Raw genomic sequence first — 27,365 nt, 5'->3', positions numbered from 1 at the left:
CAGGCCTGTGATTATATCTCTTCTAAAAAAAAATTTATTCATGTCTGGGAATGTTGCCAGGCACTGGAAGAGAATTGTCCTTACTGTTAAACCGTTAGCTTACTCCTTGGCATGTGTTGGCCTAAGCTAGTGCTCCTAAAAGAGCCCTGGGCAGAGTTCACATCTTAAGAGTGTCCTAGGAACTGTTCCATTAGGCAGTTTGCATGCAGTTAACCTTTTCTGGAGATTGTTTCTGGTGTGAATTTAGGCCCCTCCATGCTAGTTGGCCTTGATATTGGGAATCTTTAATTTGTATAGGGGAACCCTAAAAGTCGTAGGTCTCAGTGGAATGCTCTATCCAGTAAACCATTAGGATAGCTACGAAAAAGAAAAGGTCACAAGTTAAAATGATGCTTACAGTGGAGTCTACTTTAATTTTTTTTTTTTGTGATGACCCTAATAAATCTTTCTGAAATCAGGAGGATTCCTTGGTCTCTCATAGTCAGGGCTTATAATGTTAGTCTGTAACACTTTCTGGCTCAAGTAAAATTATTGTGTTTTCTGTTCTAGTTGAATTGTTCTTAACTTTGAAAGCAAATGCCTGTCTCTTCAGCTTTAGACTAATGCCACTTAAGAAATGGGACCACATTGTCTTGGTGATTTGTGGGGACACAGAGGCACAAAGGGCTGTCTAGAAACAGTGTAAGGAAGAGAATAGTGCAGGCATTGAACTTCCTTTTTAAACCACTTGGTGTATCCATATTTTTCACAATGCTCTTATCTTCCTGCATATCTTTTGTCTCTGAGGGTGTGTTACAAGTAGATTTGTAGGGGAAGGGGCATGACTAACACAGACTGTGCAGTACTTTTTTGCCTGGTACAGGCCTTATGTGTGGGACAGATACACTGTAGAACTTGGGACATGTACTTTGTATGCAGGTTGTCATGAAAATGGCTTTGATTTTTCTTTTGTGTTTTAGGGACACTAAGGGTTTTGAATAACCATGAGCAACCCTTTTGTACGGATTGTGGAGCCACTGGACCCTAAACAGCCTTTGAAGAAGTTCTTTAACCTGAGCAAATTGGAAGATGTGAGATATGGTATGTTGACAACATAAGGAAAGCATTTTGTTAACATTGATGAACAGAATCTGAAGAGACATTGTAACAATGGATGATATTTGGTCTCTGGAGAGAACTATGAATTCAAAAGATGGTCCTTAAAAACAAAATTTTAGCAAAATTTAATTCTGAAAACTTAGAACTCCATAAATACTGGAAAGATCACACTATTATTTTTCTCAACATGCTGTGTGCACACAGCAGTCTTGTTTTATTTGAGTGGATGAAGAGGACTAGGCAAAGCTAACAGCGTCTGTTTTCTCATGTACTGCTGTGAAAGACTGAAAAGGACCTAACACTGATATGGCTGAACCATCCAGAAAAATTGCTTTAAAAAGCCTTAAAAAGAGTCGTAGCTAGAAAATCCTTTCTGAGGAAGCTTTTTCTGTAGTCTTCTAACAGTACCTGAATGTACTCAGGCATCTTTTATGTGGAACTCATAAAAATCCTACAGTCCAAGCCACTGGCTTGGAAAGTGAGTAGCTATAGCTTAGAGCTGCCTATGTTGGGTATTTTTCATATTTCAAAGAGGAAACAGGTGATTAAGGAGAATTCAGGAAGCAAGAGGAGGAAGTTTTTCTCTGAACATCAGCAATGCATACCCATTGCAGGCTCAGATAGTATGTAAATGAGAAATTAATTAATATTGGACTTGGTGTGTAAAAAGCAGAGATGAGTCTTAGAAAATAGACAAATACATGTATGGTATTACCAGTTGATCCAGTCCAGGATTCCAAGACTGATAAACTCAGATTGTTTAAAGGAAAAAAAGATGCAATTCCACTACCCAGCAGAAGAATGGAATAACTTAGCAACAGAAGATAATAAATCTGCTCAAAGAATTGGGTGGAACAGATCAGTTATCACTGACCTCCTGACAAAGCTGGAGGCTGGAAAAGGGTGTCTGATAATTTGAGGTAAAGCCTTGTGAGAATACTGGGACAAGCACTCAAGGCCCTGTCTGCCCCAGGCATAGGACTCTATATTTGCTGACACATGCCCTAAGGTAAAAACTGAATTTGTTTCTTGCCTCTTACCCGTGCAGCACACCTGCCATTTTCTATTCGAGTCCTCTTGGAAGCGGCGATCCGTAACTGTGATGAGTTCCTAGTGAAGAAGGGAGATGTTGAGAATATTCTCAACTGGAAAGAGGTGCAACACAAGAATGTCGAAGTGCCATTTAAGCCTGCAAGAGTTATTCTGCAAGACTTCACGTGAGTCTGATGCTCTCTAAACCTAGGAATAGGGGCTCTTGAAAGTTCAGCAATGCTCAGCATGGGATAGAGGGGTAAGTTGAGGGAAAGAATAGCAATGAAATGTTTGAAAAGACCTTTTTTTATCTTTCATGGATGTCATGCTATGGACAGCACTTGGAGAGGCAAACACTCATGATAAAAGCATTAAATAAAGTGCTTCTGGTATGGAGAAATCAATATGAAAACGGGATGGATAAACTGCATGGATAAATTGTATCCAAATGAGAGAATTCAGAGTTTAGAGGCGGGGGGGTGGTATCTTCCCTTGCCCCCGGCCGCACCCAGGGGCTCTTGCTTTCAATTTTCTAACCTTTTAATTTCTCCTTTATAACTAGTGTCATTTTTCTCTTCTGAGTCAATATTATTCCACATATATTTTTAAAGGCTTCTCTGCTATTGAAAAAATTACTATTTCCCAGAAATTCAAACTGAGATTCCTACCTAATGGACTCTGAAAACTGGGCCTTGTTATTGCAGTGTGGATATTCCCCATGTGTCAGCATGTAATAGTCCCTGGTAGGTGTGGAAAGTCAATTTTCAGGTGGAACAGTAGCTTCTAATTGTTTTTAGTACAGCATTTGACTTTCAAGTCCACTGTTCTTGTACCTTTGTCCTGTGCCATTGTAAGAGAGTTTAGTTCATCTGTCATAAGACCCATGCTGCTAAACAGTCAGTTGATTTTATTTCTCAAAACAGTAAAGTGTCTTAGCTGTCACATCTTCCATTTTGAATTTTCCCAAAGGTTGGCCAGGTGCTAGAGACCCAGTACAGCTCAACTCCTAAACACATTAGGAAAACTGGCAAAGCCTCAGTTGAAAAAAGTGCTGATTTCCTAGCTATTTTTTTTTTACCCTCTGGCTGTTGTTAACATTTTAAAAGGCTGGAGCACAGATTAAGCCAAACTTTCAAGCAAACATTGTTCCCTTTGTTACTGCACTTCTTTCTTGCCCCCTGCTCTCCTGCTGAGTCTTAAAAGTTTTCCTGTAAGTCTGTAAAGCAGCTGCATTAATGAAAAACAAGCTCTTGAACAGGCTCATGAGTGGGAGCTTCTGGAAAAGGCTGCTTTGGCAACTTTCCAGGAGCCGTACAACAATTACATTCACGTGTCTGGATTGGAGTTATTGAATTTTGTAGATCTAATAGTTCTGTAATTATCCTGAGTTCTTACAAGACTGTAGATGGATGTTGTATCTGTTCCTTTTCAGTTGTCTGTCATTTGTAAGCTGCCAAAATAACTTTTCCACTCCCTTCCTCCCACCTCTCCCCTCCTGCAAGTCCACCTAGGTAGTATAACATAGCGTTTGCTGTTTTCTTTGGAATATGCTTGTCCTGGGACAACAAACTGCTTCAAAATGCTGAACAACATCAGTTAATCTGTCAAGGTTAGAAAATGTGGACCCTTTTGTTTTTGTAAACACTCAGGATTTTCAAGGTAAAATTCTGTGGCAATTAGGAAGCTGTTAAAATCTTACAACTATAAAATCTTTAAAATCTTAATAGCTTCCTTATAATCAGAGTTGAAAGCATAAACTTTCACTGGTTTGGGCTGCTCTTGCAGAAACATAATGTTCTCAGTGGGTTACTGAATGATGCCAGATCCTTATGAGCACATCAGAGAGCTCTTTTTGTCTCAGCAGACAGCAAAATCAGGCTGGTATGCCAGAGGATTTCCCAAACTGTGTGAAAAATGTCATGGTAGTACATACCTCTGTAGAAGCTGAGAATGTATGTGGTGAGAAGCCCTATAAGTGTTGTTAAAATAAATATAGAAATGTGTATGATCTATTAGTTAAGATGGGTTTTGAAGTGCCAGAACTTCTGGTTACTACTCCTTGTTTGTTTGTGACTAAAATTGGGTTGGAAGTGAAGGATGGACAAGAGACTTGCACATGCATTACTTTGACCCGCTGTATAGTTTACCTACGTCACTTAGGAAGGAAGGTTTAATTTAGGGATTTAAAAATATTTTTGGATGAATAAGACATACAAACATAGAGAAAAAGGCCTCATAACTTTCTGAGTCACTTGGAGTTCAAGGGCTTGCAGGATTGTCACAAAATATGTGAGAAGGCAGAAATGTGAATGTTGGCCTGTAGTCTGAGAACGTGCTGTTTGTCATTTTTGATATAAGTTCTTTGTCAGTAGTAAGTACAGGAATTTGTTAGTAGAATTCTATGCCTTGTTTCTGCCTTTCATGTTTGTACAGTGATCTGCCAGGGCAGTTAAATCCACTTTTGAAAATACAGTTACTCTGCAAAGGTGTTTTGCACTCATGTCCTTTGTTGTCCTTTGTAATATAAGAAATCTGATGCCCTGCTCTGAGCAGCCCTAATTAGAGAGACGATTCTTCTGTGCTCTGCAAAACTTGGAAGAGATGACCCTTGCCTCAAAATCAGCTAAATATAGCAAAGAATGAAAGAAAAGACATTGGTTTTTTTCCCCCTTCCTCCCTTTTTCTTTAAACAGAATGGGGAGGAGAGAGGGGAACAGAGCAAAAAAAGAGAAACCAGTTCAAGGTCCCAAAGGAGTGCTGACTAGGACTAAGTTTCCAGATTCCCAGCCAAGCATATTAAACCGCTTCTGTTATTTGATGAATTTTGGTTTTAGCTTTTCATTCTTGCAGTGCTCAAGATATAGATGCAGTCCCTTCTGCTCTTCTGACTTTGTCTTCCCAAGGGTATTGTCTCTGCCATAGACATTATAATGATCCCAAGACTCAGGGTAAGGCTAAGGTTTGCTTTGCATGGGATAGTAGGTGTCTGTTCTGCATCTCAGGATCTTGGTTGTGTTTGGGTTTTTTTCTTTTCCAAACTGTTTCACCTTGCCTATGTCTTTTCTGTTTCAGTGGGGTACCTGCTGTGGTTGACTTTGCTGCGATGCGTGATGCTGTGAAGAAACTTGGTGGGGACCCTGAAAAAATCAATCCTATCTGTCCTGCTGATCTAGTGATAGATCACTCCATCCAGGTTGATTTTAACAGGCGGTAAGGATACAAAATAACTCTTACTTCTTAATGGTAGTAAATAAGCTAGATCCAGTTACTGATAATAAAAGTAGTTCCATTGGTAATGCTATCAGCATCCTAGACCCTAAGAAGTGTTTAAGTTGGACTGTTGTATCAGTTGCTGTGAATTAGTTGGGGGAATTTTGTGTTTTTTTTCTGTGGTGCATCTCTCAGCAGCACAAGCCTGGACTAAATGCTAATAGAAGCAGGCTCAGTCTAGACCTGTGGTGATCATACTTTTCCATAATAATACTGCATTATTATTAGTTGCTCAGAAATAGCTTTTTTCCACATGCACTTTTTTGACCCTGTAGGGCTTTTTGGAAAGGGCAAGCAAGAGTGTCTCCTTTCTTCCTTATTTATCTAAGAATAGACCTAAGCTGCCCTGGCCCAGCTCTCAGGAATTGTTTGCCAGTTCAGTGCCTCCATGCAGAAGAGCACATGACACTGATTAATATGGCTTCTGTAAGTATAGGAAGGAAACACAATGCTATTCAGTCCTCAGCATGCTATAGAGAGATGAGCATTTGCTAGCACTCACTAGACTCACAATGAAATACAAGACCTCTGCATAGGGGTCCTTCTACCCTCCATGGTATCTAAACATGGGCCTACTGAACTACTCTTCCAAACAGATCCTGCAGTTACATGTTTTTCAGTGGTTTCCTTCCATCTTCCAAACTCCAGAAGATTTTTTGTCTGCAGTCACCTTGCCTGCTAATTCTGTGTATTTATCATCCTCTATAGGGGACTGTTTTGAAGTGGGCTACTTAAGTTATAGCATTGCAAAGAAGAAAATTCCTAGAAGGTGGACATTAAAGAACATAAAGAACACTTTCTCACTGCCAATATTTAGAGGCTTCTTTAGAATAAAAATACTGAACTTCTGAGCAGAAATGTATTGTGAAGCCTCTTCATAGAAGAATGCTGACAGACAGTTTTCAAATATAACTTTTTTATAACTATTTTTTAGCTCTAGACTAGCGAGGATACAAATTCTCACTGCCATTTTGTAGTTGGCAGGGGAGAAGAAGACCCAAAAAATTTTGACGTAGGTAACTGTCAAAAATTAACTTCCTTTAACTTTTTTCTACAGATGCTGTGTCTCTTCTTAATCTTAACATAACACTGAGGAGTTTAGAAACAGTTACAAAATTAGAACTAGTCATCTAAAGATTGATCTCGGGGGTAATGGGTGTTCTAACACCTAACTTTTTTCTTTTTTGTTTCACATAATTTTCTAAGATCTTTGGGAAACAGTGTATTTCTTTTGAACAAGATATGATTTCATCTTTACCATAGGACAAAATCAACGATTACTATTCTTTTTCTGTATTATTTTTATAACATTCATTTTATGTTATCACTAGTATCTGGGACTTCAATAATTTTTTGCTAATAATTACTTTTTGTCACAGACTTACTTTATTTCTATTAGGCTTGTGTATATATGGATAGACCACTGGCCAGCCCTATGCTTCAGTTCTTTCAAACTCTTCAGGCCTGAGTTAGGTAGCTGGTTCAAGTGAAAAGTTTGTTAGCTCTGTCTGCTTTGAAACACAGGAGTTTCAGCCAGCATTGTATCATCAGTGATAGCTTCTTCTTAACTCAAGTTGCAGGGCAGTTGTGTTCAAGTTGCCTTTACTGCTTTGCTGATTGCTTCTGATTCAGGTTGGGAACTTCACATCGCTCTAACATGTAGCATAGCTTTTCCCAAGATACAAGTTTTAGGCCTGCCACATATAGAATATGCAGATTAGCACTCACATTTGAACCAGACTTCAGGTATTGTCTCTTAAGGTTTCTTAAATCCATTTCATTGGTTGCCTGCAGCTCACAGCTGCAGTGAGATTGAAAAGATGATATTGATCAGCATTAACATTAGCTAATAACTCTTCTCTTCTTTCAACCTTTGGGTATGTCTGACCAGATGTAATTTTCGGGTGGACACTTTTGGTTCTGACAGCTGATTATTTTCACTTGCAGGTCAGACAGCTTGCAAAAAAATCAGGACCTGGAATTTGAAAGGAACAAAGAAAGGTTTGAATTCTTAAAGGTACTGAAAGAAGTAATCCTATTTGCATGGAGAAAAGTGCAATGAACAAAAGTTCTCCCAGTGCTCATGTGCATTGAAAATTTTTTATTCCAATTCCTTCTGTTTCAGTGGGGCTCTCAGGCTTTTAAAAATATGAGGATTATTCCTCCAGGCTCTGGGATCATCCACCAAGTGAACTTGGAGTACCTGGCAAGAGTGGTTATGGATCAGGACGGCTACTACTATCCAGACAGTGTGGTGGGCACTGACTCGCACACCACCATGATAGACGGCTTGGGAGTGCTTGGCTGGGGTATGTGCAGTAGCGTATTGTGAATAGCCTGTTGGTGGACTAAGTTTGTTTCAGACTCTGGGGAGTTGACTGTGGCTGGCAGGTTAGCCCCTACCCAGTCTCTGTCTCCAGAGTTTGAAAAGTATGGCTGGCATAGTCCATATCATATGTGCTCAGAGCACACACTCTTGGATCCAGCATTTCTTGCTAGTGGCTGGTAATGCTGAACTTGCTTCATGCCTGTCTGTCATAGCCCATCAGTCATGTTGACTAACTTGACCGTTTAAAAATGATTCAACACCTAGTGAAAGGAGTCACATGATTTGATCTGTCACAGAATAATCTTTTTAATTAAGATAGGTATATCATTTTGCATAAAATAAATTGGAAATAAATTTTCAGAATAATTACTAGGTTAAGTGCAAGAAAGAATAGGAGTAATGGTTTGGCATACATAAGCAACTGTTACAGGCAATTTGTTCTAGTTCAGTATTACTTAGGCTAAACAAAATGTAGAAGGAGGTTTAAAAGTGGAAGATAAACAAGAGGGACTTTCTACATCCAAAAAGTTATAAAACTGCTGCCTAATGCCAAATTGCTAATAAACATCATGGGTTTTTTAGATTGCATATGACTATAACATCTTGACACTTTACCTTATTAAACTAGCAAAATGAAGTTGTCACTTGAATTGCATTCGTCTAATAGTGAAGGTGTGCTTACACAGAGGTTCCCATCTGCACATGCCCAAGCCCTGTCGAAACTTTAAATAGATTTAAGGAAGGTATTTCTGTCTTAACAAGTAGCTTTTCTGTTAGTATTCTTTACAACAGGCTATGCTCTTGACTCTAATAATCTTTCTTTCAAAATAACTTTTAAGTTATTTTTGAACCATAGTCATGGTCTGCATGCATTTCACTCACAGCACGCCATGTTCAATGCCTTGTCAGTTGTTCTTTGTTTATGCATTGGATAAATAAAACTTTTACATCTGTTACTGTAAAAGCCAAGTGTCCTCAGAGTAAGTTACTTAGATTTACCTAATATCCTATCTAACAGCTGAGGAACAAGGATGAAAGTATGAAATGGAAAGAAATTAAAAAGCTTTGCAGAAGCTGAAGCAAGATGAGGAGTGCCTCTTGGCAGAAGGCTAAGCCAAGCCCTCTGGCTGTCTGCCTTCTCTCCCCTTTCACACCTTGAGTTGAGTAATCATCAGTCAGTTGTAATTCATGGATTTACCTTTGACACGTTACTATCTCTCTGAATAGTTGGCTTGTATACTCCTGTTGCGTACAGGTGTTGGTGGCATTGAAGCAGAAGCGGTGATGTTGGGCCAGCCAATCAGCATGGTGCTTCCTGAGGTGATTGGCTATAAGCTGCTGGGAAACCCTCAGCCACTGGTAACATCCACTGACATTGTGCTTACCATTACCAAGGTAATGAACAAGTCTGCTGTTTTGCCATTACTGCTGGAAGCTATATGTGTTCCGTAGCATAGAGCTACTGTATTGCATGCTTAGGAGCTCTGTGTGTGCTTCCATGTAGTCATTTTGGACTTTTTTTAAGCTTGATCGCTCTGTGTGGGTTGGAATCAGCTGCCCAAGGACAATGGCAGATTTGCTACACAAATCTGTTTCCCTGAAGCCAGGCAAAATAGAACAGAGAGTTGATATCTCATGGCCTGTTCAAATCCTCGTGCCAGACCTGTTTTGGAACAACTGTGCTTGTAAGAGGATCTTATTTCTCTGCTGCCTCAAAAGGAACACAGTGACATTCTTACTTGAAGTCCTCACTTAAAATAAGGCAGTGTAAAACCTGAAAACAGACAGTAAGTGCTGCAGTCTTGATTTCTTTGATCTGCAGGTATGTCTTACATGTTATATGTTTATAATGTATTTTTGTAGTCTGTGAGTTGTGACTGAACTGAGTATTACTGGGCCAGCTTTAGTGTTGTTGGAGGCCAGCAATCTCGTAAACACGTTTATCATGGGATGCTGTCTCTAGAGAGAACCTCCAGATGGGGAAAGCCAATGTTTTTTTATGAATTCGTTCAGGTATTGTGTGTATTCAGTCACTTACAGTTTGATTCATGTACTTGTGTGGTTGGTTCTTCTTGTTTCCCCATCTTCCTGGTTTTGCTGGCTAAAGACCCCACACTGTTCTGTTCTCCTTAGAATGGCATGTTGAGAAAAATACAGTTGTTCTAAGATAGACTCTAGTTTAAATGAGAGGAAGTGCGAATTTAGAAGGAATACATCCCTGTGTTGTACCTCATTACTGAAACTACATCTCTGTGTCCTCATCTTCGTGATTTAGTTTACCAAAGTTTACTCATTTCAAATGGCTATAGAAACCTTCGAAAATGATTTCTCTGAAGTCAAAAACTGGATTTCATAACATACATGCTCAGGTCGTTTGACACCTAGCAGTGACACAGGCACTATATTTTTATAACAGCACCTTCGCCAAGTTGGAGTTGTGGGTAAATTCGTGGAGTTTTTTGGTCCTGGAGTAGCCCAGCTGTCAATTGCTGACCGAGCCACCATTGCCAATATGTGTCCAGAGTATGGCGCAACAGCTGCCTATTTCCCAGTGGATGATATTAGCATTGGTTACCTGATACAAACTGGTAAGTGTAAGAAGAGACCATGAGTTAAAGGTGTAATTGAAAACAAGGACTCCAGGTCTATATGGTGTACTCAGCAATGGCATTGAATCACGTGGAGCCTTCTGAGCTCAACTGCTTTTTTAAATCCATACTTGCTTATTCAGGCTGTTTCTTGCTCTTAGGGCCCATGTTTAGGAAGAGACGAGTTTTAGACTGTTTTGCAGCTAACCGCCTGCTCAACCCTGCCTGAACCTAGCTTGTCCAGCAGGAACCTAAATTTTTTTTCTGCAAAAGCCACTAAGTCTGCTCACTTGCTTTGTTCCTAGTGGGTCTCTAATGTTTGTGCTGAAAGGGCCTTGTTGTGCAATGTACAGTGTGAACAGTGAAATAGCCTGTTAGGCTTTTTCTGTCACATAGTAGTTCCTCAGTTTCATTTTCATTTTGTTTTTGCTGTATCTGGCTTTCACTTTAGGCCGTGATAAAGAGAAAGTTATGTGCACAAAAACGTATCTTGAGGCTGTGGGAATGCTAAGAGACTTCAAGAACTCCTCTCAGGATCCAGACTTCACACAGGTTAGAAACTACTGTCTTCTGGCTTTTTGCTTTATGCCTTGTCGTATTTTAATATGACAATTGTGTTCTTCACAGAAACTAAGAAATAGTCAAGAGACTCCTTGTCCTTTGGCCTGGTCCACACAGCTGTCTTTAACTTAGGGCCTAGTGGAATGAATCAGCTGGATCTCCAGGTGTGAAAACTTGAGCATAGGTACAGATTAATTCTCAACTGAGCTCTAGCTGGTGCAGATGCTGCAACTTGATCCATGTAGTTTTGAGAAGTCAGTCCAGACTCAAACACAGCTATGAAGATGGCATGTATAGTGTCTGTGTAAGCCTTGTCCCAGTTTTACCCTTTTCTGTTCAACAACTTACTTTACTTCATGAATAAGGACACTTAGAAGCTCTGGGTGGTAACCACAGACCACACAAGATGTTTTCTATGCAAGAAAATCAAGATCCTACTCTGTGTCCAGGAAACTCAAGAATATTCCTGGTTTTCTCTACAGTAAGAATTTGTCTTGTAACATGTTCAGGTTTGCATGATTGTTCAAAAACCTTAGTAATTATGGAAAGAAGCAGCACACTGTAAAAACAAAGCTGAAACCTGGGTGAGGAATAGGAAAATACAATAATCTGTTTCATAATAGACTGAATGTTTTCCCCAAGGCCAATACGAATAGTCTGCTTTGGTTTATGATAGTACCAGGATTTCTTCACATCATTGTTTTCTGAAGAGGACCCTGCTGGTAGCGTATGAAAGGATATAATTCTCAAAATCATCTGCATTGTTTAGATGCTTTAGTCACACATTGGGTTTTCAATAAGTGGGGTACTTTTGTGAGCCATACCTGGGAGCTCACAGGCAGGGTCTAAAAGTAGAACTGTTCCTTTTCTTCTGATCTTTCCCTCATATGTCTTTTATAATGTCTGCAAACAAACATAAAGATGTGCAGACTTAGCGTTGGTCCAACAGCAGCAGTAAACATACCTGTGGCTTAACTGGCTTCAACTTGTCATGCAGTGCTGAAATGCTCTCTGTTCCTCTTACTGAATAGGTTGTTGAGTTGGATCTCCATACTGTTGTGCCTTGCTGCAGTGGACCAAAAAGACCTCAGGACAAAGTTGCTGTGTCAGATATGAAGAAGGACTTTGAGACTTGTCTGGGAGCCAAGGTAGGGACTAGGAACATTTCGGCATACAAACTAATGCATGCTTCTAAAAGTTGTCTAGTGTTCAGGAACTACATTCTGGGGTTAATTTGCGTGTTGTTTGCCTGTTGGAAAGTAAATGAGAATGTTTGAAAGCGGTTTAGAAGATTACATCAACAATAGATAGTTTAAAATTGGTGTGATGCTTCTCTCACATGAAAGTGTTCATGTCCTATTCAAGTAGTAGTTCTTTCTGATTTTAGATCAGCCTTAGGCCTAACATGGTTTTGACATATACTAGGGATTTCTGAACTAGCCATGATGGGTGTTGTTACTAGAGTGGACCAAGTAGCTACTGCACTAAGCTCTGTTCTGACTACCCAGCTCTTCAGCTTTCCAAGCAGGTTATGCCCTGAGCTCCACAATGTAGTTTTGCATTCAGTACTGAACCTGTTCAGCACATCAGACCCTTTGATGTTGGTGTTAAATACAGGGGGAAAAAAGACAACCACTTTCTACATCATCCAGTCAAAAATGTTCATTAAAAGAAGAGCTAAGATTTTCATTTGAATGAATAAGCCCAGTCACTTAAGTTTCCAAAATCAGTTTGAATCCTTACCTGATAAGGTAACTGCCCTTGTTAAAGGCAGTATAGAACCCTAGTGATGCAAATCAAGAAAGTTGAACTACAGCAATTCCCAATAATTCTTGTTTTGTTACGTATTCCAAACTCCATTAAAAGACCTTACGCTTTCAGGTCTCTAAGCTTAACTTTTCAGGATGTGAACAGTGCCTCCTTGGTTTTTGTTTGTTTTCCAACCGTCAGGCTTTTGCCTCTCGAGTTAGCTCTTAGCATGTTTGAGCTGTTTGATATTTGTGGCTTAAAAAATCTTATGTGTTATGGCTAAAACCTTAGGACTAGATTGTGTAACAAGACTATATATGGTCAGGAATCTGGAGCATATGGGAGCAAGAAGCATCTGAGCAATCTGAATATGGATATATTCATGCAGGAAGAAAACACAAATATATTTTGCTGCAAAGGCTGCCTCTTTTACCAGTAAACAGAAAATAGGGATAGACTTCAGAAAAATAATTTTTGTCTGCCACTTTGACCAGAGATGCAAGCCTTTACCACCAGACCTAAAAGTGCAAGCATGGGTGTGGCTCTCAGATGCTTCTCATTCATGAAATTCCCAGCCCATACTAATTTTCAGTCAAAATATTCATATTAACTACATCCTTTTGATTCTTACTTTCTCCCCTTACAGCAAGGATTCAAGGGATTCCAAATTGCCCCAAGCCGACATAACAGCATAGTCAAATTTAATTTTGAGGACTGTGACTTCGAGCTTGCTCATGGTTCAGTAGTGATTGCTGCCATTACAAGCTGTACAAACACCAGTAACCCCTCAGTTATGTTGGGAGCAGGTAAGTTTATTAGCTTTATGTGCAGTAGTTTCTCTATGGCTCTGGCTGTGTGTTCTAAAGACAAATACAACACTGACATAATTCTATGTGCACAGTGCTGTTTATGTCATTTGGAGTACTAAAACTGAGCATAGTCCCTAAGGGTAGCAGAAGGAATTCTGGAAATGGTAGCTAGAAACATGGGTTGAAGAAAATGTATTTTTCCTGCACTGTCTTCTCTACAGACCAAGCTGGAACTGAGTTAACCAGCACCTCTAACACGTGTTCAAATGCACAGAAGCTTTTTTATAGAGATGAGAAGAGGCTATCAAAGGTCAGAACTACAAGAAGAGGGACAGTAAAGAATGGTCTATGGGTTTAAGTCTGAAGGTGCCAAGTACAAAGGATACCCTTAGCTAGAGGTGTGTTGAGTTGTTACCGTAAGAGTCTGAGGGCATGTGGGGGATGAGTAGAGGAGGAAAATTGTTCTTGGGGATTGTCATCTTTCAGAGCCTTGTAATTCACATCTTAACTGCATCCAAGAAGTGGTTGGAGGTGGGCTTTGTATCCCCTGCTTTATTGCTTATCACCATGCAAGTATTACAAAATGGTTAGTCTGAGTTTGTTGTGTTAAATTTCAGGTCAGGACGTTGTTCGTTTTTAACCTGGCTAGTCTGGGCAGAAAATTTGTTATTTCAGATGTGTGCTTCTGGCAACAAAATAAGAATGAAGAGAGTCAGCTCAAAGGGTTTGGTCTGTACTAGCCCCATTCAGCTGTCTTTCCCAGGTGCTTGGCTACATGTTCAAATATTTCTTTCCCTACTCTGCAAACATACATGCAGGTATTTTCTGTCACTGTAGGATCATCACTTCGTTAGGGCTTCCTAGTCCATCAGACCATTTGTAGGATGCAGGCTTATTTTCTATAAAGGTTGGAAGGGATATGCTGTGGACAATGCAAGGACCCTTGACCAGAGAGGATTACGTACTGGTTGAAGTCATGTAATTTGTTTTGTTTGTTCCTGTGTGGTGCTGGGAAAGGCTTGGCTTATGTACAGCCTCTGACAACAATCACTTTGTTTAGTTTGTCAATATCTATTTTAGTTTGTCAATTTGTCACCTGTTCTTGGGCTACCATCTTTCTCTGGGTACTCTATAGTACCAGCAGCTCTCCCCCTTCCCAGACACAAAAGGTCTTTTAAAGCCTAGCAACAGAGTCAAAGTCTATCATAAACCAGGATGGGGGGTGGAAGGGGAAGCAGGGGAGAGACTTGCTCTATTTCTTACACCTTTGAGAGGAAAGGATTGAACAAAGTCTCCAAATTCACTTGCCCTTGACAGGACAGCCAAATCAGCATACTTCTCTCCTCAGGTCCATCCTGATTATGATCACAGAAATAGAGCTGTATTTCTTCCAAGGATCAAGAAGTAGGAGCTCCTCTAGGCAGACTATCTTTGCTCTGTCCTATTCCCTTAGTCCTAGGTGGGTGTATCACTCAGTTGTGCCACCTGGTTAAGATACAGTTTCCTCAAGCATTTGGCTCCTGGGCTAATGGCATGCATTTTTAACCCTTTCTGTGGCAGTGGGGATGCTGATCTTTCAGACTGCTTGGCTTAATAGCTTTGTGGGTTTAAAGTGTAGAATGCTGTGCAGATACAAGTCAAGTTGGTACTTTGAACACATTCTCTACTATTTAATGCACAGCAGCCTGAAGAATGTGGTCCTATGGATCTCAGTGGATGCACTTAGATTTAGTGGGTACTCTTACTGCCTTACTGTACAGTGGCACTTATGCTTTGACCACAACAAGGAGGGAAAAAGTAATTCTGTCAGTCTCCAGTAATTGTACACTACAGTGTTGAGAACCTCCAAGATACCCACCAGAAACATGATAATTTAGATTTCAGAGTAGGGTTTGAAATGAAAGTTAAATAAAACGTGCAGTTCTCCCAGACTAAGTAACCAAGCTAAAAGATCTCCAAAATAAGAATAGTTGTTTCAAACTACCACTGTATATATTGTGCACTAAATGATGTGCAGGAGCTGTGTGTCTGTGGGGGTAGTGAGCGTAGGCTGTAGTAGCCTTGACAGCCTAATCTGACTTTACAAAAGTGTTGGATTAAGGCTGCTCAAAGCAACTTCAGTTCTGGTATTTCCTTGCCAGTTTTTAGAGTTCGATTTTTGCATTCTTTTCAGAACTAGTATTGTCAGGAAAACAGAAGCCAACGCTTTCAAACAGGCTGTCAGGCTCTTGGGTCCTAGAATGATCATTTGTTCATGGTCACACTTTCAAAAGTATCCAAGAACTTTGGTTTCCACAGAGTCCTTTGGCAGTTAAGGAGCCTCAGCAATTTCAGCAATAAGACTGCTTTTTTAAATTCACATATCTACCTTTCAGCTTCCAGATCTCTGTGTAGGCCTTTTCACAACAACACTTAGACATGACCTAGAGACCTCCACTTCTAACAGAGATGCCAAACAGCTGGCTAAGACAAAACAGTTTGACATCTTCCTGTTGGGGATCATGTTGGATCACAGCAGAGCTGATGTATATTTTCTTATCTAAGTGGATGTGTGAGAGCGAGAATGAGGCATGGGAATGTGAAATTTTGCATTGTTTGCATAGCTGCTGCTGTTTTTATGTTCATCCTGGGAAAGGGCTGCAGGAGTCTTGTTTTCTGAATATTGATCTATGTATGGACAATTTGTTTAAAAGGAAGAAATTCAGCATAAATATATTTCTGGTAACACATATGCTCTGCTAAAACATCTCTATGCATGTTACAAATCCAGGAGTGGTAAAGCAGCACTCCTGCAACAAGCTGTAGATTATGAGATAGCGTGTTTGTGACAAGGGACAGATTCAGTGCCATCATAGCCATCTGCTTCTGAGGGCAGCAAGTCATATGTTGGCAGCTATTTCAGCACTGGGTCACTGGACCACCATGAGTGGGAAGTCAACAGTTCTTCACTGCATTTTTTTTTGAGACACTTAAGACGTCTTAAGAATAGTGTTCTGAGTTTTGAATGTTTACATGCTGCCACAGTGTGAGGGCGTTGTGTTGAATACAACTTCCAGAAACTTTCCAGTGGAGCAGAAATCACAGACTGGATCTACCGTTCAACAGAGCATTTGAGCTTTAGCTGGTTATTCTGGTATTAGTGCTGTTGGCTCACTGTACCACTTCATTGCTGGAAATGGAGCCTTTTCTGTTTTCCAGTTATTTAATGGTACTTCTGTTAACCTGTTGATCCACCAAACTGTCCCACTTCCAAGAAAAACTGCAACTATCCTTTGCATTTTTTCAGGATTACTTGCAAAGAAAGCTGTTGAAGCGGGTTTGACAGTGAAACCATACATTAAAACTAGCCTGTCCCCAGGAAGCGGGGTTGTCACTTACTATCTGAGGGAGAGTGGAGTTATGAGTTACCTTTCCCAACTAGGGTAAGAGTGCTTTTCTTATGTTGTCCTATGGCTGCTTAACTAAAGGTATTGACAACAAACAATGCAACAGAATAACTTATTTCTCTTCACAGCATAAAAGATATGGCAGGTACCCTATGACATGATCCTGCATGAGTTAAGGCATTGCTGTTGTGCTGGCTGATATGGTGCCAGTGAGGGAGAAGGCCTGTTGCCTGCTCTGTAGCTTCTTGAAGACTCATGTTCTTAAGCAGGAAAATGGGTTATTTTTCAAGACTAATGGTTTTAAAATAGCATAAATGACACTATATTGTTGTTCATCTTGCTAGATAACACATTTCCCAGATCTTCATTCTGTGCATGGACAGTCACTGCAATGATAAAAATTGAGTATTCTCAAAAATGCTGTTTTTGGCAGCAGCTTGTTTGTTAAAACAGTACATCTTCTGAAGGTAGCCCTAGCCAACTGCTAAGGGGTTCAAATGTCTTATTCCAAAACACCTTTTTGTTCACTGATTTTTGTGCTCTCTCTAGGTTTGATGTGGTGGGTTATGGCTGTATGACTTGTATTGGCAATAGTGGACCTCTACCAGAGTCTGTTGTTGAGGCCATTACACAGGTATGCAGATTTTCCTGTGCAGCTTACTTAGGCAAGCTGTTCTCTGTTGTGTGCTGTCCTGAGCTGTATTACACTGTGCACTGACTCTTCTTAGCTGCGTGTAACGTAAATTCAGTCTATATTGTCTTTTCTGTGTGAAATGCGTTGGGATTGTTTGGAAGCAGACAGTGCTGTGACTGTCCAGTCATTGATGATGCAGCACAGTGCAGTTCTGCAGATGTGCTGGGTGTGTGGAGTCTGCATGCACCTCAGCTACCTTTGTTTCAAACTCTCTTTTGCAGGGAGACCTCGTAGCGGTGGGTGTGTTGTCTGGCAATAGGAATTTCGAAGGGCGTGTCCATCCTAACACCCGTGCTAACTACCTAGCTTCCCCACCGCTGGTAATAGCCTATGCAATTGCAGGGACTGTCCGGATCGACTTTGAGAGAGAGCCTTTGGGTAAGATAGTGTCAGGATGCTTCTTTTCATAGCTTATAAACTAAACTAGTTGGAATTAAGCTCTTCAGGAACATTTGTCCTAGGGACATGCTCAAATGACTGACTACCTCTGGAATACAAAGCATGCAATTGTTAAGAAACAGCAACAAGACATCTGTATGATGGAGAAAGGGGAAAGCCAAGTCTGACCAGCATTCTAATTCTATAGGGGCATGTTTTTGGTTATATCTGGGTGACAGTCTCTCATGAGCAATCTGACCTAGTAGACTTTCTTTGAGCAGGTAGTTCAGCTAGACAACCCTCAAAAATCCTTTCCAACCTAAATTATTCTATAAACTATTCTGGAAAGCCCTTGGAAATCACAAAAGAAGATGTGTGTACAGGTATCATCAGGTCTGAGGCACTCCTCTACCAGACTCCTGCAAGGTGAAACAAAGTGGGTCTCATGAGTGTTGATGATGTTTGAAGGAACACATAGCTAAAGAACACCATGATAAACTTTTTCTTTCTTTCTCAATGGAATATTTATGCAACAAACATAACAATACCATTTTCTACAGGAATAAATGCTTCAGGGAAGAAGGTTTTCCTGAAAGATATCTGGCCAACAAGAAATGAGATTCAGGCTGTTGAGCGTCAGTTTGTTATTCCTGGGATGTTCAAGGAGGTCTACCAAAAAATAGAGGTGAGTTAATTCCCTGGGCAATAGTTTGATTGATGTACTGTGCTATTCTGAAGGTGTTAAATAAGATGGCCTGGGTAATGATACAAACCTTTTCCTTCTGTTGCTGTTGCTCCTGTTCTGAGAAGTATTGAAATGATATTTTTTTTTAATGGCTTCTAGTTACTTAATTGGTTCTTGGAGACAGTCATGTCCTGAAAATTGCTCCTTAGTGATTTTTTTTTAATGTAACATATTGATGATGTGTTTTAAACAGTAATCCCAGGCTGATACTAGAAAGTGAGCTATTCCAGCTTCACAGATGCTTGGTTTTTTCACGTGACATAAAATTCATTTGCATTACTTCATAGCATTCACATCAGAAAAAAAACTTGTACTTGGTAATGTCTTCCTGCAAGCCTTTCACAGGTATTGAAACAAAATGTTCTTAAGTTCTACATGCTAGGAAAGCTTCTTAAGATTACTGATAAATACACTTGAGAATTATAAAGTGTTATCTGTGTACGTAATACAGGTTGTTGTCAGAAAAGTGGGTGAGCAGCTTTTCTGTTGTAATGAAGTGAGGGTTTTCCTAACTCTTCTAATAGATAAAATCATTTGAAAAAAAAAAAAAAACACCAGACATAATGTGTATTGTCGTAAGAATTTCCCAAAGTGCTTTAAAAATACACAGGGCTTTTGCTGGAGTCAAGTTTGTAATTTTACCTGGATTCTGAACTAATTCCTTTTGCTTCTGGAAACTTAGAAATCAATGGGATGTTTTTGTGTTTTTTTTCAGACAATAAATAAATCTTGGAATGCTTTAAATGCTCCTTCAGATAAACTATATACTTGGAATCCGAAGTCAACTTACATCAAGTCTCCACCTTTCTTTGATGGTCTGGTATGTGCATGCTTTCCCTCCAAATCAAGCCAAAGTATGTAGGACCCTGACTAATGTTAAAGGTGAAGCAAAGGCCACTTCAAGAGGCCTGGGAGCATCCATCATAGTCTGTTGTGGCCTTGGTTCTCAAATGTTAGAATTACACTACTATATTCATTTTAAAACAAAAGCACGAGTCAATCTGAAAATTGTAAGGATTCCCTATCACTTCAGGGCTTTTGAAAAGTCCCCTTTTCCTTTTAAGCTGGAATACTTTTAAGTAGTCACAAAGCAAGTGAGGGAAAAGGACAGGAAACAAAACACACAATTCTGCCTGCCAGCGTTTTGCACCAAATAGTTCAGTGTTCAGATTGCTATTTCAGTACCATTTAAAAGAAGATGCAGACTTCAATGCATGCAGATATCTAGGAATCCTGGATTTTCATCTGTGTTCATGCATTTACCACGCGAGGCCTCGGCTAATTTTTTTGCTTCATCTATTTTCTTTGTGCGTGAACTTGCTGACAGGCAGCCAGGACATCATATTTAGTTCAAGAATGTAAACATTTTTAATAGGGTTGTTTTTTTCCTTCCTTCTAACATATAAAAAAGGAGACTTTATTTTGCAATTTGAACTTTTGAAAAAGGTAAAGGAATTCTGTGTCATATTTTAATGATTTTTTTGGTGTTTATGATGGTTTAGACTTTGACTCTTCAGACCCCGAAAACAATAGAAGATGCTTATGTCCTGTTGAGTTTTGGGGATTCTGTGACAACTGACCACATATCTCCAGCTGGAAATATAGCAAGAAATAGTCCTGCGGCCCGTTATTTGACCAGCAGAGGGTAAGCACTGTTACTTGTTCTTGTTATAAATTGAGAAGAACCACCACTACTATACCACGTCACAGGCACGCATATCTGCTCTCTGTTCACATATGGTTGTATACTTTGATGGATGCCTGGAGAATATATAAAAGAGGAAAGAAAAGCATTTCTTTCACTGCTGTTTCAGCAGTTCTCACCAAGTGTAAGACTTGCACAGAGTGTGCATGTCTATTACACTGGAGAGCTGAAGACCTTCGTATGGAGAGAGGGGAAGAAGATAACTTTCAGACTAGTTTTTGAGGTAAGTCTATTCATAAATAATTGAATCAGGATTTGTCTTCCTATTGAAGCAAAATGATCATTGTCCTTAATGCCAAAAATTGGTTTTATACTCACTTATTCTAGCATGTGCAGCTATTTCACAGATCTAGGCTATCAGGAGCTACAGAACATCCAGAAGTTTAGGTTTCAGTGCAGCTGCAAAAACTAGCAAAGCTGTTGTGGTTGGAGTCCAAACTGCTGTAAAATGTTGGTCTTTTTCTATGGCCAGCTTGTCAGTTTAGTACTCTGGGTTCAAGTTAAGGCAAGACTAGGACTTATTGAGTTGACCTATTTAGTCTTCACAGATAATATACTACTTTTATTCTCTGGTTTAGCAGTTCTTACAACTTCAGTGGTGTTTTGAGGAACGGCACTGATACAAAAAAAGAAAATTAACTAGACCTAATAATTCTGGAACGGAAATTGATGAAATCAGTGTGATCTACTGAAAACTTAGCTGCTCTGGGCTCTTTGGCCCTCTGCTACCAGTCACTTTGAAATCTAAATAGTCCTACACACATTACAAAACAGATGTTGTATGTTACAGCTGCTGTTTGGATGTTGCCCAATACAAACAGTCCAATTTTCTGTCACATTCCAGCACGTTTTTTGTTTACTGGTTAGACTGGAGTGTCCCCTCATTCCCATATCTCCATTTGCAAATGAACTTTTTCTTCTGTAGTTCTAACTTGCAGCAGGGGCTATCTTTGCATTTTAGATGTTTAGCACAGTGGTGTGTCTGCTTTTGTTCTATGTTTTGCTATGATAATAGCATATAGATAATATATATTAATATAATATATTATATTATATAATATTATATAATAATGAGGAGGATTTTCCTTAACCAGCTATTAAGAAAAGAATTTTATTGTCTTCTGACCTAACATCAACTATATCCTTGCATCACTATCAGATACTGTTTTCTAGGGCAAGGGATGAGAATACTATAGAAGCTGCTTTCTGTGACCTAGCTATAGGCACACTTGTATTTTTTAATATTATTTTTCTTTAAAAAAATCTTAAAAATAGAAGTATCAGCTAACAATGCTACTGCTATGATAGGAACTACGCACATATCTGCCTCAGAAACACCAGTTCATTACCTTCTTCTTTTAAAGCACAGACTGCTTCAGTCTAAAAACAAGTTCCCTTTTTTCTCTCCCTTCAATAGCTTGACTCCTCGAGAGTTCAATTCTTATGGCTCCCGCAGAGGGAATGATGCTGTCATGGCCAGAGGAACATTTGCAAACATTCGCTTAGTGAACAAATTTATTGATAAACAAGGACCTCAGACTGTCCATTTCCCTTCTGGGGAAACTGTAAGTATGCATGCTGCTCTAATTTGAGGCTCATTGATGGTAAAGTAGATTAGTACTGGCTTCCTTTCTTACATCTTACGTCATTTACTTAAGTGTCTTTTAAGTAAAGCTAATGAAGGGACAGGAGTCGTATTGACCTAGGGAAGCAGGTCACATATACTTACATAATGCGGTGCTATCAGGCATCTCAATGGAGAATATAACCACTGTAGAAGCAGTAGTGGAAGGTGCAGGTTTGTGTTGGGAGTGAGATCAGACTGGAAGCCACAAAGCACCATATGGTTGCTATCCTTGAAGTGCTGCTTGGCAGAAAGTGTGGGCTTCAGCTATTTATGTGGGGACATTTTTTTTCCTTGTTTCCCTGGAACCATGCTTTCACCCCAGAAAAAGTATATGAAGTGTTTGGCATTTTCATTCCAGCTGGATGTGTTTGATGCTGCAGAAAGATACAAGCAGGCTGGCCATCCTCTGATTGTGCTGGCTGGGAAGGAATATGGTGCAGGAAGTTCCAGAGATTGGGCAGCTAAAGGACCATTCCTCTTGGTGAGTGACTACAGTAAACTAGGAGGAGGACAGGACTTAAATGCATTAATTTGTCAGACAGATTAGCTTATGACCAACGTTCTGGGTAGCTCATTCTCACTTTAGGTAGCAAGAACTATTTTGAAATCTCATCTGCCTCCAAGAACCACAGTAGAGTTGCAAAAGCTATTTAAATACTAATAGAACCTTTTCAGACTGGAAGCCTTGACCGATCTTCAGCTAGAAATCCACAAGGCTACACCAGAAAGGCCAGTTTCTTTACTTCTGCTTCCTGTAACACAGTGAACCTTGGGGCTGCTTCCAGCTGCCTTCTTCAGCTCACTTAGCAAAGAATATAGAAAATGTAAGAGGAAGGGGTATCAGTGAAAACGAAATTTAGCATGGCTTCACCATGCAGATTGCAGGGATACTTAGCAGTATTGTTATAGGACCCTAATAGAAATCCACGTACAGCAAAATACCTGTTTCATTCTTTATCCTGTCCTACACTATTTACCAGCCCAAGATGTGACTGAAGGTTTCTTGGTGTGGAATTTGTGAAGACAATATTGTGTGTAGTATAAACAGTTTTAGGGTAGTCAGCATTTAAGATTACGTTCATCTAAGCTTTTGGTTTGGTTTTTCTTTCCAGTGGTGATTTTTTTTAATCTTAACTGTATTAACATGTAAAAATTTAGAAATTAATTAAACTGCATCCTGGAGCTTGTAGTGTAGGAGGGCAACACTGAGTTAGAAGGAGTTAGGGAAATGACTAGTGATGCTCTACGAAAGACACATTAAAGTGTGTAAGATTCCCAAGAAAGTGTATGTAACTTTTTGACAATCAGAATTCTTTTCAAGATGTTTGAAAGTTAACATATAATCAAGTCATCCTGGACAGTCTGCTGTCAGACAGACCTGCTGACTCTACCGGTACCTGGTAAATGAAATGGAGCAGACCACAAATGTACCAATTTCCTTCCTATAAACACAGAAAGGCTATCCTGAACCATGAAGATAATTGTACCTGTTCTGTATTTGCCAGGGTGTCAAGGCTGTCCTTGCTGAAAGCTATGAAAGAATTCATCGAAGCAACCTAGTAGGGATGGGAGTGATTCCTCTGCAGTATTTACCTGGAGAGGATGCAGGGACTTTAGGACTCACTGGACGGGAACGTTACACAATTATCATTCCTGAAAAACTAAAACCACAGCTGAACATCCAGATTAAGGTATGAGACACCTAAGGGTTGAATTCTCTGAATCACTGTAATTTCACTCAAAATTAACTGCCTCTTCAAACAATGTGCTTTCATATGGCAGTAGGCTTCTCTCGCTTGAGGAAGGGAGAAAACTGAGATGAAGGGGATGAGAACAGTCATTGTAATAGGGATTTGCTATGATGGGATATAAAAGCAGCAAGCCCAAACTGTTTTATTTTGCACAAAGCAGTCATGTATTTTGGACCAGTCTTTCAAAGTCCACTATAAAGTCTTCTGTCTCAGTTAAATATTTGAAGCACAAAGTGAACTGTAAGTATTAAACTATTTAAATTAAGTTAGAATTAAAATAAATCACTGACGAGTCAACTGACAGTATATTGTACACTGCAGCGTTCAAAGTGAAGTCTAAGCATACCCAGCATAAAATCTAGTTAAACTGCAGCCCCTGTATTTGAAAGACTGCTTTTTGTCTAGCTTTGCCTACAAACCTATGCCCTTTTTTGAAAAATATTAGCATTTATGATAAAAATTTGGTTTATTCTTGATTGGAACATCTGTAAAACTGACTGACTTAAGCTAATAGCATGAAAGTCTGCTTTTTACTGCGATTAGCAAAACTGTCCACTTATTGCATGCTCATTTAATGCAGGTGGTCTCCTCAGATTACTTTCTAACAATAGTTGTTTACATATGCCTCATTAACTGCCCTGAAATGGAGAAAGTATAGATGCCAAAGAGTTGGTCAGCTTATCAGTCACAGATGAACACTGCGCTTTCATCTGGAAGTACCTGACTAGAGGAGTCTTCAGTATAACACCATGGTTTTATTCACTTCATGTGCTTGTCTTTGTGCTTTTCTGATTCTCAAACACGAGGCCTCAAAGAAATCTAATGAAATTAGTATTGCTGTTGTACCTAAGCCAGAAGAATGACTACATAGAAGAACACTAAGGATTAGTATAACAACTTGAAAGGATGGCCAGCTTTCATGCCTCTAGGCTTATATGAACAGTAAATCTAAATGAGGCAGCAAATGCACTGCAAGGAGACTCCATACCATATTTATTATGGTTTGTTTCAAACAACTTTCCTCTTAAGCAGCTGCCTGTAGTCTAGCGTGGAAATACTGATGTCCAGTGCCTGTTCACTTTAGCTTTCTACTACAATTTCTTAAAATGGTGAAACTATCATAATAGTCCTTATTCTACTATGATGTCAAGTAACATATTGCAGGTTCTGCTGCTTGAATGACTTTCTTTGACCCCAACAGTTGGATACTGGGAAAACCTTTCATGCCATCATGAGATTTGACACTGACGTGGAGCTCGCTTACTTCCACAATGGCGGCATTCTGAACTACATGATCCGTAAAATGGCATCATAATCAAAAACATTAAGCAAAAACATCCAGGTACAAGCCTGCTTCTGGTGAGCGCAATAAAACTAATCATAAATTTGAAAGTGTGAACCATAAAGTGAACAGGGGTGGTTTTGATTGTATTGGAAGGCATGTTTACAATGCTGAATTATTCTGTGTATCAGGAAACTGGACAAGCTTGCCCAGTTAAAGTAAACAGCATTTATTATTTGTCTTGTATGGTGGTTAGCTTGACTTAACTTACAATACAGTGCAAAATTAATTAAAATACTGCTGGAATCTGTGGAACTGTTGAAGATTATGTGCTGATTTAATATATTTGGTCCACTTAGTTTGACTATGAAGTTAAGTTTTATGCTCGTATCAGTGGTCCAAAAATTAACTGATGGTATTAAAAAATAGGTTTTATTTCTTTCTGATTACCTTATATTGAGTCGCTTTCTTACCCAGTTGACCAGAATCTGAATCTAATACTGAAATTAATTATTTAGCTGTTTATTAATTTTTAAAAATGTGAACTTGTTTAAAATCTAAGCCTTTGTGGAAAGGTGGACCTATTGGGGATAATATTTCTAATGAATAAAATTAAATTTATTTTCAAGAAGTCTGGTGGTTTTTGTCATGTTACCTTCAGTACCAAGATGTAGAACAAAGCTTTGACTTTAAGGTCTTCTCATTGTCCCTGTAGGAGCAGAGTCATATAAGCCTTGACTTCTCATACTTTAATTCCTGTTATTTTTAATAATCTGCATGAGATAGGATGAATACAAATACTGCCAGAAAACTGCTGTTTTATGTCTTCAAGAAGACAATCTATCACAATTGTCAGCAATTTTTATGGCATTAGCAACCACTGATTACACTAATGCATTCATGCATTCATTGAAGTCAACGACTGCCCAATCGACAATACCACATGAATCTGTTCAGTGATAACAAGTATCTTCTTACTCAGAGATAAACAAGCTTATAGTACTAATTCTTATTTTTAACTGTATTTAGAGCAACTGCCACAACAATTAACATAGCAGAGAAATTCTTTCAAAGTAATTTCATGTATTTTTATTGCAGTTGGCTCCAGCTGTATCTGGAAAAAAAACAAATGAAAGTTCTGAAAGAAGTCAAGAGGCTTAAGGAGAGGACAGACATTACCTGCAACAGGCTACTCTTGCCTGACTACAACAAACAGAGCTCCTCTAGTAAACATAGCACAGGCCCACTAAGATGTTGCAGGATCTAGAGTGTCTCTCATGTGAGGACAAGCTGAGACAGCCGGGACTGTTCAGCATGATGAAGAGAAGTCTCAGTGACATCTCAGCTATTTGTGTACAAATAACTGAATTGGAGGGCACAAAAAAGATGCAGCCAGGCTCTTTTCAGTGATGCCTAATGGCAGGGCAAGAAGCAATGGGCACAAAATGAAACCCAAGAAGTTCCCTCTGAACTTCTTTTTTTTACTGTGAGGGTGACCAAGCACTGACAGGAAGAGACTGCCCAGAGAGCTTGTGGTGTCTCATCCTTGGAGATGTGCAGATGCTGTCTGGACTTGGTCCTTTGCAAACTGCTGTAGGTGGCAAGATGACCTCTAGAGGTCCCTCCCAACCTCAGCTATTCTGTGATTCTGTGAAACATCTTAACAGAGAGCTGCTAATATGGTCATAATCTTGAGCATTATTTCGTAATAAGTATGCAACTTTGGCTTCAATTGCAGAGAAAATTCAGATATTCTCAAAAGCCAAGTAGAATGGTGGTGTTCTTCCCCACCTTCCCATCTCCACTACCTACTGAAGGTAGGCTTGTTGTATCAAGTTAAATTCTTATTAATGTGTTACCTCATCAACCTTTATTACACCCATTTAGGCTGAACTGCAAAGTTGTTTTTAGTCTGCAATCCTGGTATTCAAACAATCATAAAAGACTAAAGCTCCTCAAATCCCTTAACTTCCCAGTAGTTATTACTATAAGCTGTGAAACTGAAGACTGATTTTTTTTGTTCTTATGCCAAGAGTCCTAAAGTAGATGGCCCTTTTACACAGCAAACTGATAATCAAGGACTGTGATTTTCCATGGCCTTTTTCAAAGTGCTAAAGCAGCCTTTTTCAAAATCTTTGTTCTTAGTATTTTTGGAGGGGAGGCATTATCCAGCCATAAATCATCTTCGTTGTTACGAGTTTCTGTTTTGGAAGCAGCTATAAGAACAGCCAATTTACTAGGTAAAAACTAGAGAACAGAGTAAGTTACTATAGAACTGAGATTCAAGCTTCCTGTACAATGCATACAGCTTTCACAGTACAAGGCATGGACTGGGGCAGAACATGAAGCAGTGCTTAAAGT

General features: G+C 39.4%; 1 protein-coding gene across 1 annotated transcript; it reads left to right on the top strand.

Moving 5' to 3' along the window:
• Positions 1-983: 983 nt before the first annotated feature.
• On the top strand, positions 984-25,037 carry ACO1 (aconitase 1; the record flags this gene model as incomplete). Its single annotated transcript, XM_082013499.1, has 20 exons — positions 984-1,080; positions 2,147-2,315; positions 5,203-5,340; positions 7,348-7,417; positions 7,526-7,709; positions 8,985-9,124; positions 10,146-10,317; positions 10,769-10,869; positions 11,910-12,026; positions 13,274-13,433; positions 16,723-16,858; positions 17,372-17,456; positions 17,738-17,894; positions 18,455-18,579; positions 19,355-19,459; positions 20,142-20,284; positions 21,762-21,909; positions 22,330-22,452; positions 23,477-23,662; positions 24,924-25,037. The coding sequence occupies 20 exons, from the start codon at positions 984-986 to the stop codon at positions 25,035-25,037; spliced, it is 2,670 nt and encodes an 889-aa protein (XP_081869625.1).
• Between the last annotated feature and the right edge of the window lie 2,328 nt (positions 25,038-27,365).

This window comes from Phaethon aethereus (assembly GCF_964289735.1).
Source record: "Phaethon aethereus genome assembly, chromosome: Z".
In the NCBI taxonomy this organism is placed as follows: domain Eukaryota; kingdom Metazoa; phylum Chordata; class Aves; order Phaethontiformes; family Phaethontidae; genus Phaethon; species Phaethon aethereus.
Note: the sequence above shows the minus strand (reverse complement) of the source record. Positions and strands in the feature narration are given on the sequence as shown.